General features: G+C 43.7%; 2 protein-coding genes across 2 annotated transcripts in view; both read right to left on the bottom strand.

The window, feature by feature from the left end:
* PLEKHS1 (pleckstrin homology domain containing S1) overlaps positions 1-11136 on the bottom strand; it is a 36326-nt gene extending 25190 nt beyond the window's left edge. The window contains exon 1 of the mRNA XM_034663296.1: positions 4756-11136. The gene's annotated coding sequence lies outside the window, so the exon portion shown is untranslated. The remainder of the gene's footprint in view (positions 1-4755) is intronic.
* Positions 11137-11292: 156 nt separating this feature from the next.
* Positions 11293-13043, bottom strand: part of CASP7 (caspase 7) — a 29712-nt gene continuing 27961 nt past the window's right edge. Inside the window, exon 7 of the mRNA XM_034663297.1 lies at positions 11293-12879. Coding sequence (XP_034519188.1) covers positions 12656-12879 — 224 coding nt within the window. The 3' untranslated portion in view covers positions 11293-12655. The remainder of the gene's footprint in view (positions 12880-13043) is intronic.

The raw sequence follows: 13043 nt of genomic DNA, 5'->3' as shown, positions 1-13043 counted from the left end.
GAGTGAGTGATTTTGCTATAGTGTAGAAGGAAGGTCATTGCTGATGAGGAGGTCAAGGAACTGAGAGGGTAGGGTGTTTGGTTATCCACGTGGACATCCAGTTTATCCTTTTTGAAGCTCTCTAAAGGTTTTTGAAATATGAGAAAGAGAATAAAGGTAATCATCTACCCACCTTCCCCAACACGTATACAACAGTCTATTTTTATACTTGGTTTCATTTGTAAAAGCAAAAGCAGACACACATGTCAAAGGAGGACCCTTGGATCCATAGAAGATTGAAGTCAGAATCCTCTTTATTTCAAAAGAATTCTTGGGTCCAGTTTCTGGGGAAAAGGGGATTTCTATAGGTCATAGAGGATGGCCTGAAGATTGTGGCCTAGGGAGACAGCTAACAAGACCACCACTGGGGCCAGACGAAGGATGATGGGGCTTCTTTTTTCTTCCTTTCCTTTCCCCTTATTGCCATGAATCCTTATATTGCCCACCTGGTTGGACTTGGAGCAGTGGGGTCAGGGTTGGTAGGGAAGGGGTAGCGATGTAGCTCACAATAGGAAGAGAGAGAAACAAGCAAAGTAGGAAGGAGACTCCCAAAAGTTGGGACCCCACAAAGTAGCTTCTTTCCTGAAAGCCCATCTCCTGCATAGGGTATGATAGAACTCCTGACACCCTATGTTTCTTAGATCCTCCTGTTGGTCAGCAATGGGGCTTCCCTGCTTCTCAGTTTATTTGTACTTCAGTTTCTATTGTAACAGAAGTAACTATCTTTCATTTCTGGGCCTGGAGAAGAAAGAACATGTTTTATATAGATTTTGAATAAGTTGTGAATTTGAGGAATCAGGCAAAACCCCCAAAATCAGCACTTAGCATTATTTTATTCTTTTGCCTTTTGTCCTGGGAGGTGTGTGGGGGTGTGTGTGTGTGTGCGTGTTCATGCGTGTTAATGCTTGTATCACTTTCATTTCCTGTTCAAGTTGAAGGCAGTTAATAAGAAAGAATATTTTATTTCAGAATTTATTGATACCAATTGGATAGCAAGCACTATTGGGGGTAAAAGAAGAATTAAACACAGACATTGTTCCTAGTTGACCTTATAAGTTAATATGGGAGCTAAGTGGCATAAGAAAACAAGCAGTGTGTTAGTCAGGGTCTTAGCAGAGAATAGCACTCCAAGCATTTGTGGAAGAGAGTTATTAAAGGGACTGTCTATAGAGGTGTTGGCTGGATTAAGAGAACTAACAAGGGGTGGGGAAGCATTCAGTGTCTAGCAATAGTGGGAAGCCTTTCCCTCCAGGCCTGCAGGAATAAGAGGAGGGAGTAGCATTTCCAGATTTCGATGAGAGTGGTAGGTGTGGCTGAGGTGCCACGACACAGAAGCAGTGGTTGTAGGAAGGCAGACATGGCCACTGTCAAAACCATGGCCCTCATGGAGAGAGCAGGGGTGCGTAGAGGTGGGGTAGGAAGGGGAGAAGCCAGCAAAGAAGATTAGAAAGGAGCAGAGGAGTACGTGACAACGCAGAAGCATGTGGTATCTGGAAGCGGAAGCAAATGTTTTGGAAGGAGGGCAGGGTCATCCATGTCAAATGCTGCCAAGAGGCTGAGCAAGATGAGAACTGGCACTGGATTTGGCAACATGGAGGCCATCATGACCTTGGCAAGAGCTATTTTAGTGGAGTGGTGTAGAGTAGAAAATCTGATGGGTGTGGGTTAAAAAGAAAAATGGTTCATTTGCTGGGGTACAGAACATAGCAGAGAGGAGTGGAGAATAGTGGAGAGTTGCTTTGGAGAAGCAAGTGAAGATGATCCAGAAGGAATCCAAAATTAAGAATGTGAAGTGGTGAGTGCTGTCAGAGCAATGCAGATTGGGAGTCATGGAAATTCAGAGGAAGGACCTGTTCTTCCAAAGATGGAAGAGGATGAAACCAAAAGGGAGATCTCATGGAGGAGGTTACACCTCATCTGGGTCTTGAAGCCTTCCTACCCTCCCACTCCCCAATTATCCCTGGGGCACATGTGACTCTTGGATAGTAGACATTCTCTTGATCCTGGCCTTCGCCTCACCCACTGGTTCATAGGCAGAAGGAATCTGCACTGTGAGTGGATGCTGGATCAAGGACTCCCTTTCTTCCTCTGGGTGGTGCAATGTGTGGAAGGAAGAGCATTTTGCTTCCTTGAGGGAAGCCAACCTGAAAATGAAGCTGACACAAGGAAAGAGTACAGCTGAAAGAATCACAGAGATGCAGAGCATTCCTCTTGATGACTGCAAACTTGGGGTCAAACCATGCTTGAATTCCATCTTTCCTCTGGACTCACTGTTTGGAGAAACTGATATTCCCTTGACTATTTAAGTCAATTTACATTAAATGGTCTTGTGCAAACAGAAATCATTTTGATTGAGAGATGTTATGATTTGAACATTAGGAATTGGCCCAGGGATAGAGATGGGGGAGGGAGTTTGGAAGAAGAGAAAGGATAAAAAAGGAACAGTAAAAAAGGAGATAGCATACTATTTTGGGGCATGGAATCAGACTTTCCAGGTTCATTGCTATGCTCTGTGAACTTGGAGAAGTCACTTAACCTCGCTATGCCTCAGTTTCCTCAACTTAAAAGTGAGAATGATAATAGTTACCTGATAAAGTTGTGATGAGGATTAAATGAGCAAATATTTGTTTTTTTTAAAGGTTTATTTATTTATTTGAGAGAGAAAGAGACAGAGAGTGCAAGCATGAACAGGGGGAGGGGCAGAAGGAAAGGGGGAGGGAATCAAGCAGACTCCCTGCCGAGTGCGGAGTCCCACATGAGGCTCAGTCTCATGACCCCAAGATCATGACTTGAGCTGAAGAGTTGGACGCCTACCCGACTGGGCCACCCAGGTGCCCCTCTGCTAGATTTTATTAGATGCTATTTTATCTTTGTGCATGCCTAGTTACCTTTGCTTGGGTACTGGATATAATATTTGGAACATCATATGTAGAAAATAATTTGAAGGCTAAGGAGATATCATCCTTGAGAGAATTTAATTTATGCCTCTCAGGTACCTGCTGGTACTAGCTATCTCGTTTTTTCATCCATTAAGATGAGGCAAAATGAGCAGATATTTGTGAAGAGCTTACAAGAGTGCTTGGAGGGTAGTAAGTACTTTACAAGTGTTTTTCAAATAAATCAGTGGTGTTGTGTCTGCCATTTGCAACTGAGTTTGGGCATAAGCCCCACCTCTAATGAGAGGGGCTAAGCTCCCTGATTCTGAAGACTTTCCAAAATACTCCACATAGTGACAGTGTGGGTGCCAGGTCACTCTTTCCGTGTTTCACATGAATAAATAGAGGCCCCAGGAGGCTGAGAAATCATCTAATAAGAGAGAACCTGGTAACACACATCATGGCAGAGCCAAACCTCACCAGATCTAGAATTAGGACACCAAATTTATGCTGTGGTCTACTTCAATTCACTAGGAGAACTTGGAGTTGTCCTCTTTCTCCTTCTTGAGGTAGGAAGTGACAAGATGACTGCCAGGTACCTAACAGCCCTCATAGTCTACGGGTCTCATGATGCCACCTTAATTGATTCTGTAGTTTACCATTTACAAACCATTTGCCATGTTTCCTTCTGTTCACACAAAAACCTCATGACAAGAGGCAAGGCAGATACCATTCTTCCTGTTTTACCACCAAGAAGGGAAACCAGCTGATAAAAGGTTTGATATCAGTGGTGCCTGGTGGCTCAGTCAGTTGAGCATCCGATTCTTGATTTCGGCTCAGGTCATGATCTCAGGGTCCTGGGATCTGTCGGAGACAGAGAGAGAGAGAGAGAGCACAAGCAGGGGGAGCAGCAGGCAGAGGGAGAGGGGGAAGAAGGCTCCCCGCTGAGCAGGAAGCCTGATGTGGGACTCGATCCCAGGACCCTGGGATCATGATCTGAGCCAAAGGCAGACACTTAACAGACACCCCACCCAGGTGTCCCCCGCTTTATCTTTCTTTATAACACTTCTCACTATATGAAATACATGAACTACTTGTATTTTCTAGTAAAATATAAATTCCATGAGGACCGAGACTGTTTTGTTACCTGTTCTATCCCCAATGCCAAGAATAGTGCTTAGCACGGAGTTCAAGAAATATTTGTTGATTGAAAAACATATGTATATATAAAAGGTTATTTCCCTGTAGGTGACTATCATGGCTTATCAAAGACAAGTGCTGGTTTCTCACGTAGGTGTGACTGACTCAGCACATGAATTCCTACATTTTTACATAACCACCCACACCTTCTAAATCTTTATGCCTGCAAGAGAAATTGGTCCTCAGCTACCACAAGCCCTGTCAGAAGTTACAGGAAAAATTGTGAGCCATCTGTGATTTCATGGAAAGTACAAATCCTCCAACACAGCCCTTTTCGATCACACACGGATCATTTGCCCTCTGGAGTGAGAGGGACCACTGTTCCCAATGGGTGTGTGGCTGTTAGAAGCTGGTGGATTCATTACAGAAAATTCTCACCTGCTTTTCTTATCTAACCCACTGCTTTTTGCTCACATCCAAACCTCCTGGTTTTAAAAGTAGCCATTCTCATTTGTTCTTGGTACTTATTTTAGAATGTTTAATTTTTTTTTAAGCAGATGGAATATACCTATCTTTACCAATTCCCTCCTCCCTTTGTTTTTATTTGTTTTTCTTTTATCCCCCTTCCCTTCTAAGGGCAGGTTACACTACAGGGTGTAACCACCCCTTAACACCCTCTCCAGTGCCCAAGGTTTCTAACCTGTTCAGCTCCCCTTTCACAGGTGGATTCTACCACTGCCTCGCAAGCCTGCTGCACGCTGGAATCACATGGAGGCGTTGAACCGCATGGACTCCTGGTCCCACTGGCAGAGATCCTGGCATCGCTGGTCTCGGCGCTGCCTGGGGCCTGGAAAAGCGCTCCAGGTGAGACTAAGGTGCAGAGACAGTTGGGAAGCATCACATCTAGTCCTTCTCATTGGGGTCTTTAGAGCCCCTGCTCTGAATAAACTCCCCAGACTCCTTGGAATTTTCCATACATCTCCTAAAATTTACAAAGACCTGGCTTTTGCTTGATGATTCAGAGTTTTCATAACGACACCCACCAAAGGAAATGTCTTCCTCACTTGATTTTATACTTCTGGGGAGTTTGCACAGCCATTTCCCACACATGATTTCTCTGACTCCTCCCTGCTTCCCCGTGAGGTGGGAATTCGGGGCCAGGGTGAGGTGACGGCAGCTGGAGCAGCTGTCTGCAGTTAGGGCCAGGTGGCCGCAGCGAGTAAACAAACAAAAAAAAACAAAGCAACAAACAGAAACAAAACAAGAATAACAAACAAAACAGAGCAAAACAAACAAAAACAACAAAACCCCTCAAAAACAGGATGCCCATTTAAATTGGAATCCTGGGAAAACAATAATTTTTTACCGTAAGTATGTTCCATGCACTATTTGGGACATACTTACACTGAAGCAAATTGTTGTTCTGAGATTCTAACTTCATGGGGCACCCTCTATTTTACTGGGCATCTGTACACTCACTGCCCACTCCTCTCCTGAAGCTCAGGCTGGTGGCTCCGCCATTCTCTTGCCTTCCTGAGATCTCCTAGCAACTCGGCAGCTTGAGCTCCTGCCCACGTTCCTCGTCTCTTCTGCATGGGTAGCCATTATCCTCAGAAAGAGCCTCTTCTGGATATTAGAATCCACTTGTAACTCCTTCCCCTCCCCCTTTTCCTTTCCCCATTCTGTGGCCTAAATTATTATACGTTCAGCCTAGTTTTAAGAAACACAATCAAATATGTATTCAGTCCTTTCTGTGTGCCAGGTATTGTGCTAAGGGTTCTGCATTCATTACTTCATTGACTCTGTACACGGCTCTTGGAGGTTGGTACTGTTTCCTAGGTACCTACGTAGGACTCTCTTCATTTTAAGATGGAAAAACAAGGTTTATGGAGGTTGAGAGATTCTTCAAGGTCATATACCTTGGAAGTTGCCAAAGCTAGGAGTTGAACAGGGCTGTCTGACTCCAGAGCCCTGGTTTTTAACTAGCATGCTTGGAAAACAAGGTGGTTCTAAGAGCCTTATGGGGGTGCAAGTCAAATCTTCTAGCTTGTTCCGTTTAACTTTCTGAAGCTCCTGGCGTTTGGAACAACCCCTGGATAGACCTCTTCCATGCCATGTGGGTGGCCCGAGAGATTAAGTGTTGACAGTATAGCAATCCATAAGACAAATATACAATTTGGAAAACTTATTTTTAACCCTGAGAAAAAGAAGGCTTTTGAAGAAAGACTTTAGTGGCCATTGCCAGCCAAGTAAACACTAAATCAACCCAGGGACAATGTTCCTTAAACACATTTGCCGAGGCTGAGGGGCAGATAGTTTACACTGATTCTGGGTAGCTGGCCACAAATGTAAAGTGTCAGAGAGGCTTTTTTTTCAAGTGTTCCATATCTTTTTTGGTATAAGCTGCCCCTGTGCTTCAGCAGTCTGTAAATATTTGCACAATTAATGTATGCTGGCAAATGTCTCAAGAGGAAAGCAGGCTTCATAATGCTAAGCAAAATTATAATTAGCAACACAAAAGAAAAAGAATTTGTCTCTTTCATCTCAGTGCTTAAAAACTGTCAGCATTTAATACAGCTGGAAGCTTCAGAAAAGATAATTTGCAAAAACTGATTTTCCTAAGCTTTTAAGGGTTAGTCCTTTACCCTGGCATAAAAAACATTCACTTGGAAATTATTTTTTCCCTTCCCTACTTAATATTAATCCAGTTAATACTAATTATGAAAGGTGATATAGAGGAAATTTCCTTTAAACATGTTAGTAATGTTGTCAAAGGGAGTGTTTTGCAGTGTGGTACCCATGAAGTACTGGAGGAAGGAAGAAGACGAGTGTCCCATCTTGTTTAGAAATGATTGCCTAAGCGATTGGAGAGGAAGAGGAAAGAAGTGTGCCTGCTGACACCAGCTGGAGAAGCAGACACCTGGACCCATCCACTGCAAGCTGAGTGCCGTCTGCTCCTCCCTTACACATCCTGGGCTTCTTTAAAAGTTGCCATGGCCTTGAAGCTCCTGTACAGCCTCTGAAGTTCCTGGGCAAGTGTTCTCGAGTCCTGAGCACATCTGTGCCTTTGATCCTTTGCCATTCGATCTTAGGGTCAGATGGCTAGCCAGGTGTTATGGACTGAATGTTTGTGTCCCCCTAAAATTCTTATGTTGAAATCCTAGCCCCTAAATATGATGATATGTGAAGGTGGGGCCTTTGGGAGGTGATTAGATCATGCGGGTGGAGTCCTCATGAATGGATTAGTGCCCTCATGAAAGAGACCCCACCCTCCACCCCCAGAAAACTTCTTCCCCCTCCTGCCGGTGAGAATGCAGTAAAAAGGTGAAATCTATGATCCAGGAAGCCGACTCTCACCAGACATGAAATCTGCCAGTGCCATAATCTTGGACTTCCCAACCTCCAGAACTGTGAGAAATACATGTTTGTTGGTTAAGCCGCCCACTTCATGGTGATGTTACAGCAGCCTGAGCTGATTAAGACTGTGAATAGCCAGGTGTGTGAATAGTCAGTGCATTTCTGGCTCTTTGGTGATCTTTTTCCAGCTATTAAAGGCTTTGCTGCCACTTGTGCTGATCTGCAAGGCAGCCTTTTGATATCAGTATGAAGCACCTACATCAGAATAACCAGGCAGGTTTGTTAAATGAGCAGATTCCCGGTCTCCATCCCAGGAATACTGAGTGCAGGATTCTGTTTCATACACATAACCCTTAGGATCCTCAGGTACCCAGAGCTTCAGAATCTCTTAAGTAAAAATACCATCTTCTACCTACTGACCTTACTTTCCCCTTCGGTACTACCTCCTCTCAGCCTTTCTGGGGTGGCTAAAATGAAAGAGGATTAGATAGTTCCTCCGGGAACCCCTCTCTGAATCCTCAAGCAGAGGGATGCCCCCTCATCTGCATTCTGGAGTAATGTACACACAACTCCTTTACAGCCACTGTTTTACTGCAGTGATTTGTTAACTCCTCTGGGGAAAGTATCACTTCTTGGTCATCTTTCTAGCCCCACCCCTAATCCAACACCAGGAATTTAGTAGGACTCTTCCAATGGTTGCTGCATAAATCAATCTTTGGTGTCATCACAGCCCTTCTGGGAGACCTCACTTTGAGAGGCACAGACTAGAAGACATCAAAGAAACAGTCCTTGAGGCAGAAAGAGTGAGTAGAGGGTCCAGTGGACCATCTTTCTTTCTTGCTGTTCCATAAGCTTCATGTCATTGTCATCATCGCCATCTTTGATACCTTTTTATTGAGTGTTTGGTGCCAGGCATTGTGCTAATAAGCACTTCACATACATTATCTCGTTTAATCTCCACGATGTTACTACCCTTATGTGTAGATGAGGAAATAGAAAGATTGCCTGAAGTCACATGAATATAAGGTGGTCAAATGGCTGAGCTGGGATTAGAACTCAGATTGGACTGAGAGCCAGATTTCAAAACGCTAATGGTTAAAACACCTTTGCTAACCTTGGACCCTAAGAAACAAGTATGACATTGTGCTGGCTGAGATCGGCTTAAACCATTTAAGCTGGAACCAGCAATTTAGACCAAACCGATCAGACTGTTTATACTTCCCTCTCCCAAATTCTCCCTGAACGTCATGCTGTCTACTTTGGTCAGACCATCAAAACCCAAGAAATGTGCAGCCTTGTGTCTACCTGTAGCCGTAACACCATGTCCCTAAATTTAAATCTTTGACATGGTTTGGGTTTAAATGCTTAAAACGAACTTATGAGAAACTTGCCATACATGTTTATAGTGCCTTATAAATCAAAACTCATGGTAAGGCCAACTCATCACATTTGTCTTGTGCATTTCTGACTGTTGACCAAGTGATTTTTAATGGCTATTCATGCATCAACCTGCAAGCTGACAGGGTTTCCCTGTCCACATCAGCACTGTGATGGTAGCTGGGGCCTTCCAAATATGTTCTTGGTGCGTTTGTGTTAATTATGAATCAAAAAGAATTACTTGCCATCTGATCCAAAACAAAGCTCTGAGGTCTATCAAAGGGTGATCTACGGCCTGAGGGCACAGTGACCTGGAGAAGTGAAATTCACTTGGTGTCCCCCCAGGCTCTGAGGATAGGTGGGAAGAGACAAGCTCTGAGGCTTCAATGCACAACAGCTCTTGCACCAACAAAAACATGCAAGGGTTGGCTCCCTTAATCCCATTCTGTTTATGAAGACATTTGAAAGGCTGCAATTCACATTTGAAGACACGTTGAGAACATATAAGCAATCCTACTACGTCGCTCAGAAGGCTCATTTAAAATGGGGAAGGGCAGAAAAAGTCTACCATGTAAATTAAGGGTGACATGTTGTTTCACAAGAAGATATTAAGGTTAAGAGATGCCTAAAAACTCGTCTTCTGCGGAAGCTTCAAAACTTACGTGTTCTTTCACTAATTCCTTTTGGGCCTGTATGATCAGTTCCACGTTCAGAAGTGCAAGGGGGAAGCAAAGGTGTGTAAACAAGGGGTCCTTGCCCTCCAAACTGAGCTTCTCAGACAGTAACGTGCACCTGGATCCCCTGGGGACCTGCTTAAATGCAGATTTGGGTTGAGCAGGTGTGGGGCGGAACCTGGGATCCTGCATTTCCGGCAAGCTCCCCGGGGATGCTGATGTCATGGCGCACATGCTCACACACTCGATGCTGCAAGATAGGACACATCTACAAGGCAAACAATGTAAAAGAAACTTCTGATCTGCCTATCTTTGAAGAACTCTTAAGGATCCCATTTTTTCAGAAATTAGATACTTGGGGTGCTGTTACTTGTCTCTCCGCTAATGACGCAGATGAATTGCTGCTTTAACCTGGTGACCATCGAAGCTTCTCACTTGGCCAGATGTTTGCTGGAAAAGGGCATGAAAGATGAAAAGTAGAAGGAGGGAGGGGTCTGCTCCTCAGGAGTCCAAAGGCGATCTTTGGTTCCCAGAGTAGCTGGTGCCAAGATTTTCAGGCGATGGGCAGCAAGACTGGACAAAATAAAGGATTTGTTACATAGGGCCTGTGCCTTTCCAGAAGACATCATCTTCTTTCTCCCAGAGGGGCCTTCCTTTCCTGGAGATTTTAAACCATGTGACTACACTGAGCTCCAGCACTTTGAGACCTATTTTGGGCAATTCATAAACACAATAGGCTTAGCTGGTTTATGGAAATTTGCTCAGAGAAAAGGCTCAGGGCAGAGCCTAAAGCTGACTGTGAATGTATTAACAGTTAACACTAAAATAGGCTAATGGCACCTTGAGAAAAAACAAAGGGAAGCCCAGATTTGAGCCCAGGATGCCAGTGAGGATAGCATATGCCTGCACTGGCTTCCCCAGGAGCCACGGCAGGGCTGTGGCTGTTACTACTGCAAGGGGCAGGCTGGGTTCTAAATAACAAGGAGAACTAGGAACGTGTATTCACCAGGATTGAGTTCTTCTCAGAATTTCGGTTTACAGAAAGACCAGAAAGTTTAAGAATGCAGGTGTGACTGAGCACATACCCAACTTGGAATAGATCTCTGATCTTGATAAACAAGAGTGTCTGCCCAGTGAAGCATTCGAGGGTGAAGGCTCTTTCTTCACAGCCCTTTCTATCTCTGGTCTAAAGGACATGAAGGAATACTCGTTATTTGGAGGCTTAGTACCTATGATCGCTCAGAGGATTTTTAAAGAAACCCAAAACCCTGACACTTGGAATCTTTAAAGAAGCTTACAAGGGAAATGACTAGAGTGTGATAATTTTTAAATTTTTACTTCCAGTTACAATGCACTTAGGCACATTTATTTCTACGAGAGGTTCCTTTAGTAGGGTAGTCTGTTTTCCAAAGAACAGCTGGTGAATTCTGAGAATGGTAGGTAGGATGCTTATTGATTCTTGATTCACGATCTGCACTTAAATTTTGTACATTTGGTATATTTTAGATGGCAGAAAACCAGGGACAGCTCTAATAAACGGGCCCTAAAGTAGTTTTCTTAATGAAAGAAGATACCCTACTTGCTTTGATTTTGTTGACGAATTAATAAATGATAGCCCATTGCATACAGTTTTATAAGTTAATTAACTCTTTATGTGAAGAATTTCAGCTTCCAAAGTGATTGACTTACTGCTCTACTAGTGTTCCAGCTTCAAAAGAGACATGAATTATATTTTGTGTGGAGGTCAAGTCAGTGGGGTCAACTCTTACCCCGTTTTCCCATTTTTCCACTGCCATAAAAAACTTTAGAAGGAAAGCAAACTGAGCAGATTAGGAATTAAGCAACCACATTTTAATCAATAAATATGAACATCTGTGTGTTAACCGGTTATTAGGCCGAATAAAACTGTCAAGAATTCAAAAGGTAACCTTGAAAACAAAGTGCAAAAATCTTTGCCATAAACTTTTCCCCCATAGAGAATTAGCGGTAACAAAAAATTTACTCAGAATAAGGATTGGAATAATCTAAAAAGTTCTGGGTAGATTTCAAAGCTAAAAAAGATTATTTTGCACATAGTGGGTGATACAGAGATTATCTGACAACTCAGTGAATAAATGATTGAAGGGGGGAAATGTTCAACATCAGGGAATAAGATTACTCACGTTCACATTATGGGCCATTCTGATATCCATTTCTTATTTCTGCCCTACCTCACTAGGCTTTGCTGTGGTCTGTGTTTGCAGTAAATCACATTTCCCAGGGCCCCTGTCAGCTGGCTTCTAGGTAAGGTGCGGGGAGGAAGACTCGAGGGAAGGAGAGATGAAGCCCGAGTATCTCTCCACATCTGACCCAGCTGGTCTTGTCCCATCTAAGCAGGGGCTTTGTCTCTGCCATGGCTCCAATTCCCACAATCCCTTGGTGGTCCCGGCCCTCATCAGGCAGCCCCCATCACGCTGCCGGCTCCTGTGGGTCCAGCTTCTGGATTAAGGGGACCACACTTTTTCATAGTCCTAGGTGGTCACAGATTCCTTTTATTTGGCTTCACTTTTATCATTTTTGTTGGTCAGTTTCCTCTATTAAATTCCTTCTACTGAAATATCTAGAATGGTTTCTGTTTTCTATCAGACAGATATCTGATATCTGATAGAATCTTTAACATTTTTTCCCCTTTAACTTATCTGGGAAGTTTTGCATGAGAATCTGTCCTAAGCCAATGAAAAATCACTCAAATCACACTCAATACCCACTATCTGCGATACAGGTGAATACAGGCTGCTTTTTTTCAAGCACTGGAACCCTCTTGGCCAGGTGGACCCTGTCTGCCATGTCACCACCAATCACGGTGGACACAGCCAGGAATCTGTGGAGGTTGTTTCTGTTGTATGTACTGAGTGGGACAACAAGGAGAAAAATACAAACAGAAAATTCGTCTTAAGAAGAAATTACAAAGCCATCAAATGGATAACATTGTAAAAAAAGAAAGAAAGAAAGAAGAAAGTCTCCAAAAACATAAGAATGTAAGACAGCACCAGAAAGTTTCTTTCCTGTTGAATCAATAAATGTTCTTGAATTAAAAATCCTTTAGAATTTCTGGGTATTTCAAGAGCATCAGAAAAAACAAAACAAAAACGACTCATCAACAAATGATCCATAGATTTTCAGCTCAGACGCATCCCTGAAATGGTTGTTTTTTCAGAAGTAGAGTTCCTTGGTGAGCATGGAGACCACACACGGGATTTGCTTCTTCTCGTGGAAGTGGGGGTCATCAGACTGGGACTCGAAGTGCCTGGCTACCCTGTTGTTCACCCTGGTGAGGATATGCAAGATCTCCAGGCTCTTGCCGTGCTCGTTCAGGATGGAGCACAGGGCCTGCACAAACCAGGACCCGCTTCCTGGGCTCCTCCATGAGTAATAGCCTTCAACAAGACAGAAAGGAGAAGATCAGATCCGCTGAGCTGGCCGCTGCCCCACGCGCCACTAAGAAGGGGCTCTCGGTGTATGGAGCCTGCTTTTCTGAAATTATCTTACTCTCTCTGCATGCAAGATCCCTGTGAAAATTATGCGGTGTGCTCAGAGAGCA

This window comes from Ailuropoda melanoleuca, chromosome 6, assembly GCF_002007445.2.
Source record: "Ailuropoda melanoleuca isolate Jingjing chromosome 6, ASM200744v2, whole genome shotgun sequence".
Lineage (NCBI taxonomy): Eukaryota > Metazoa > Chordata > Mammalia > Carnivora > Ursidae > Ailuropoda > Ailuropoda melanoleuca.
This window is presented reverse-complemented; position numbering and strand designations above follow the sequence as displayed.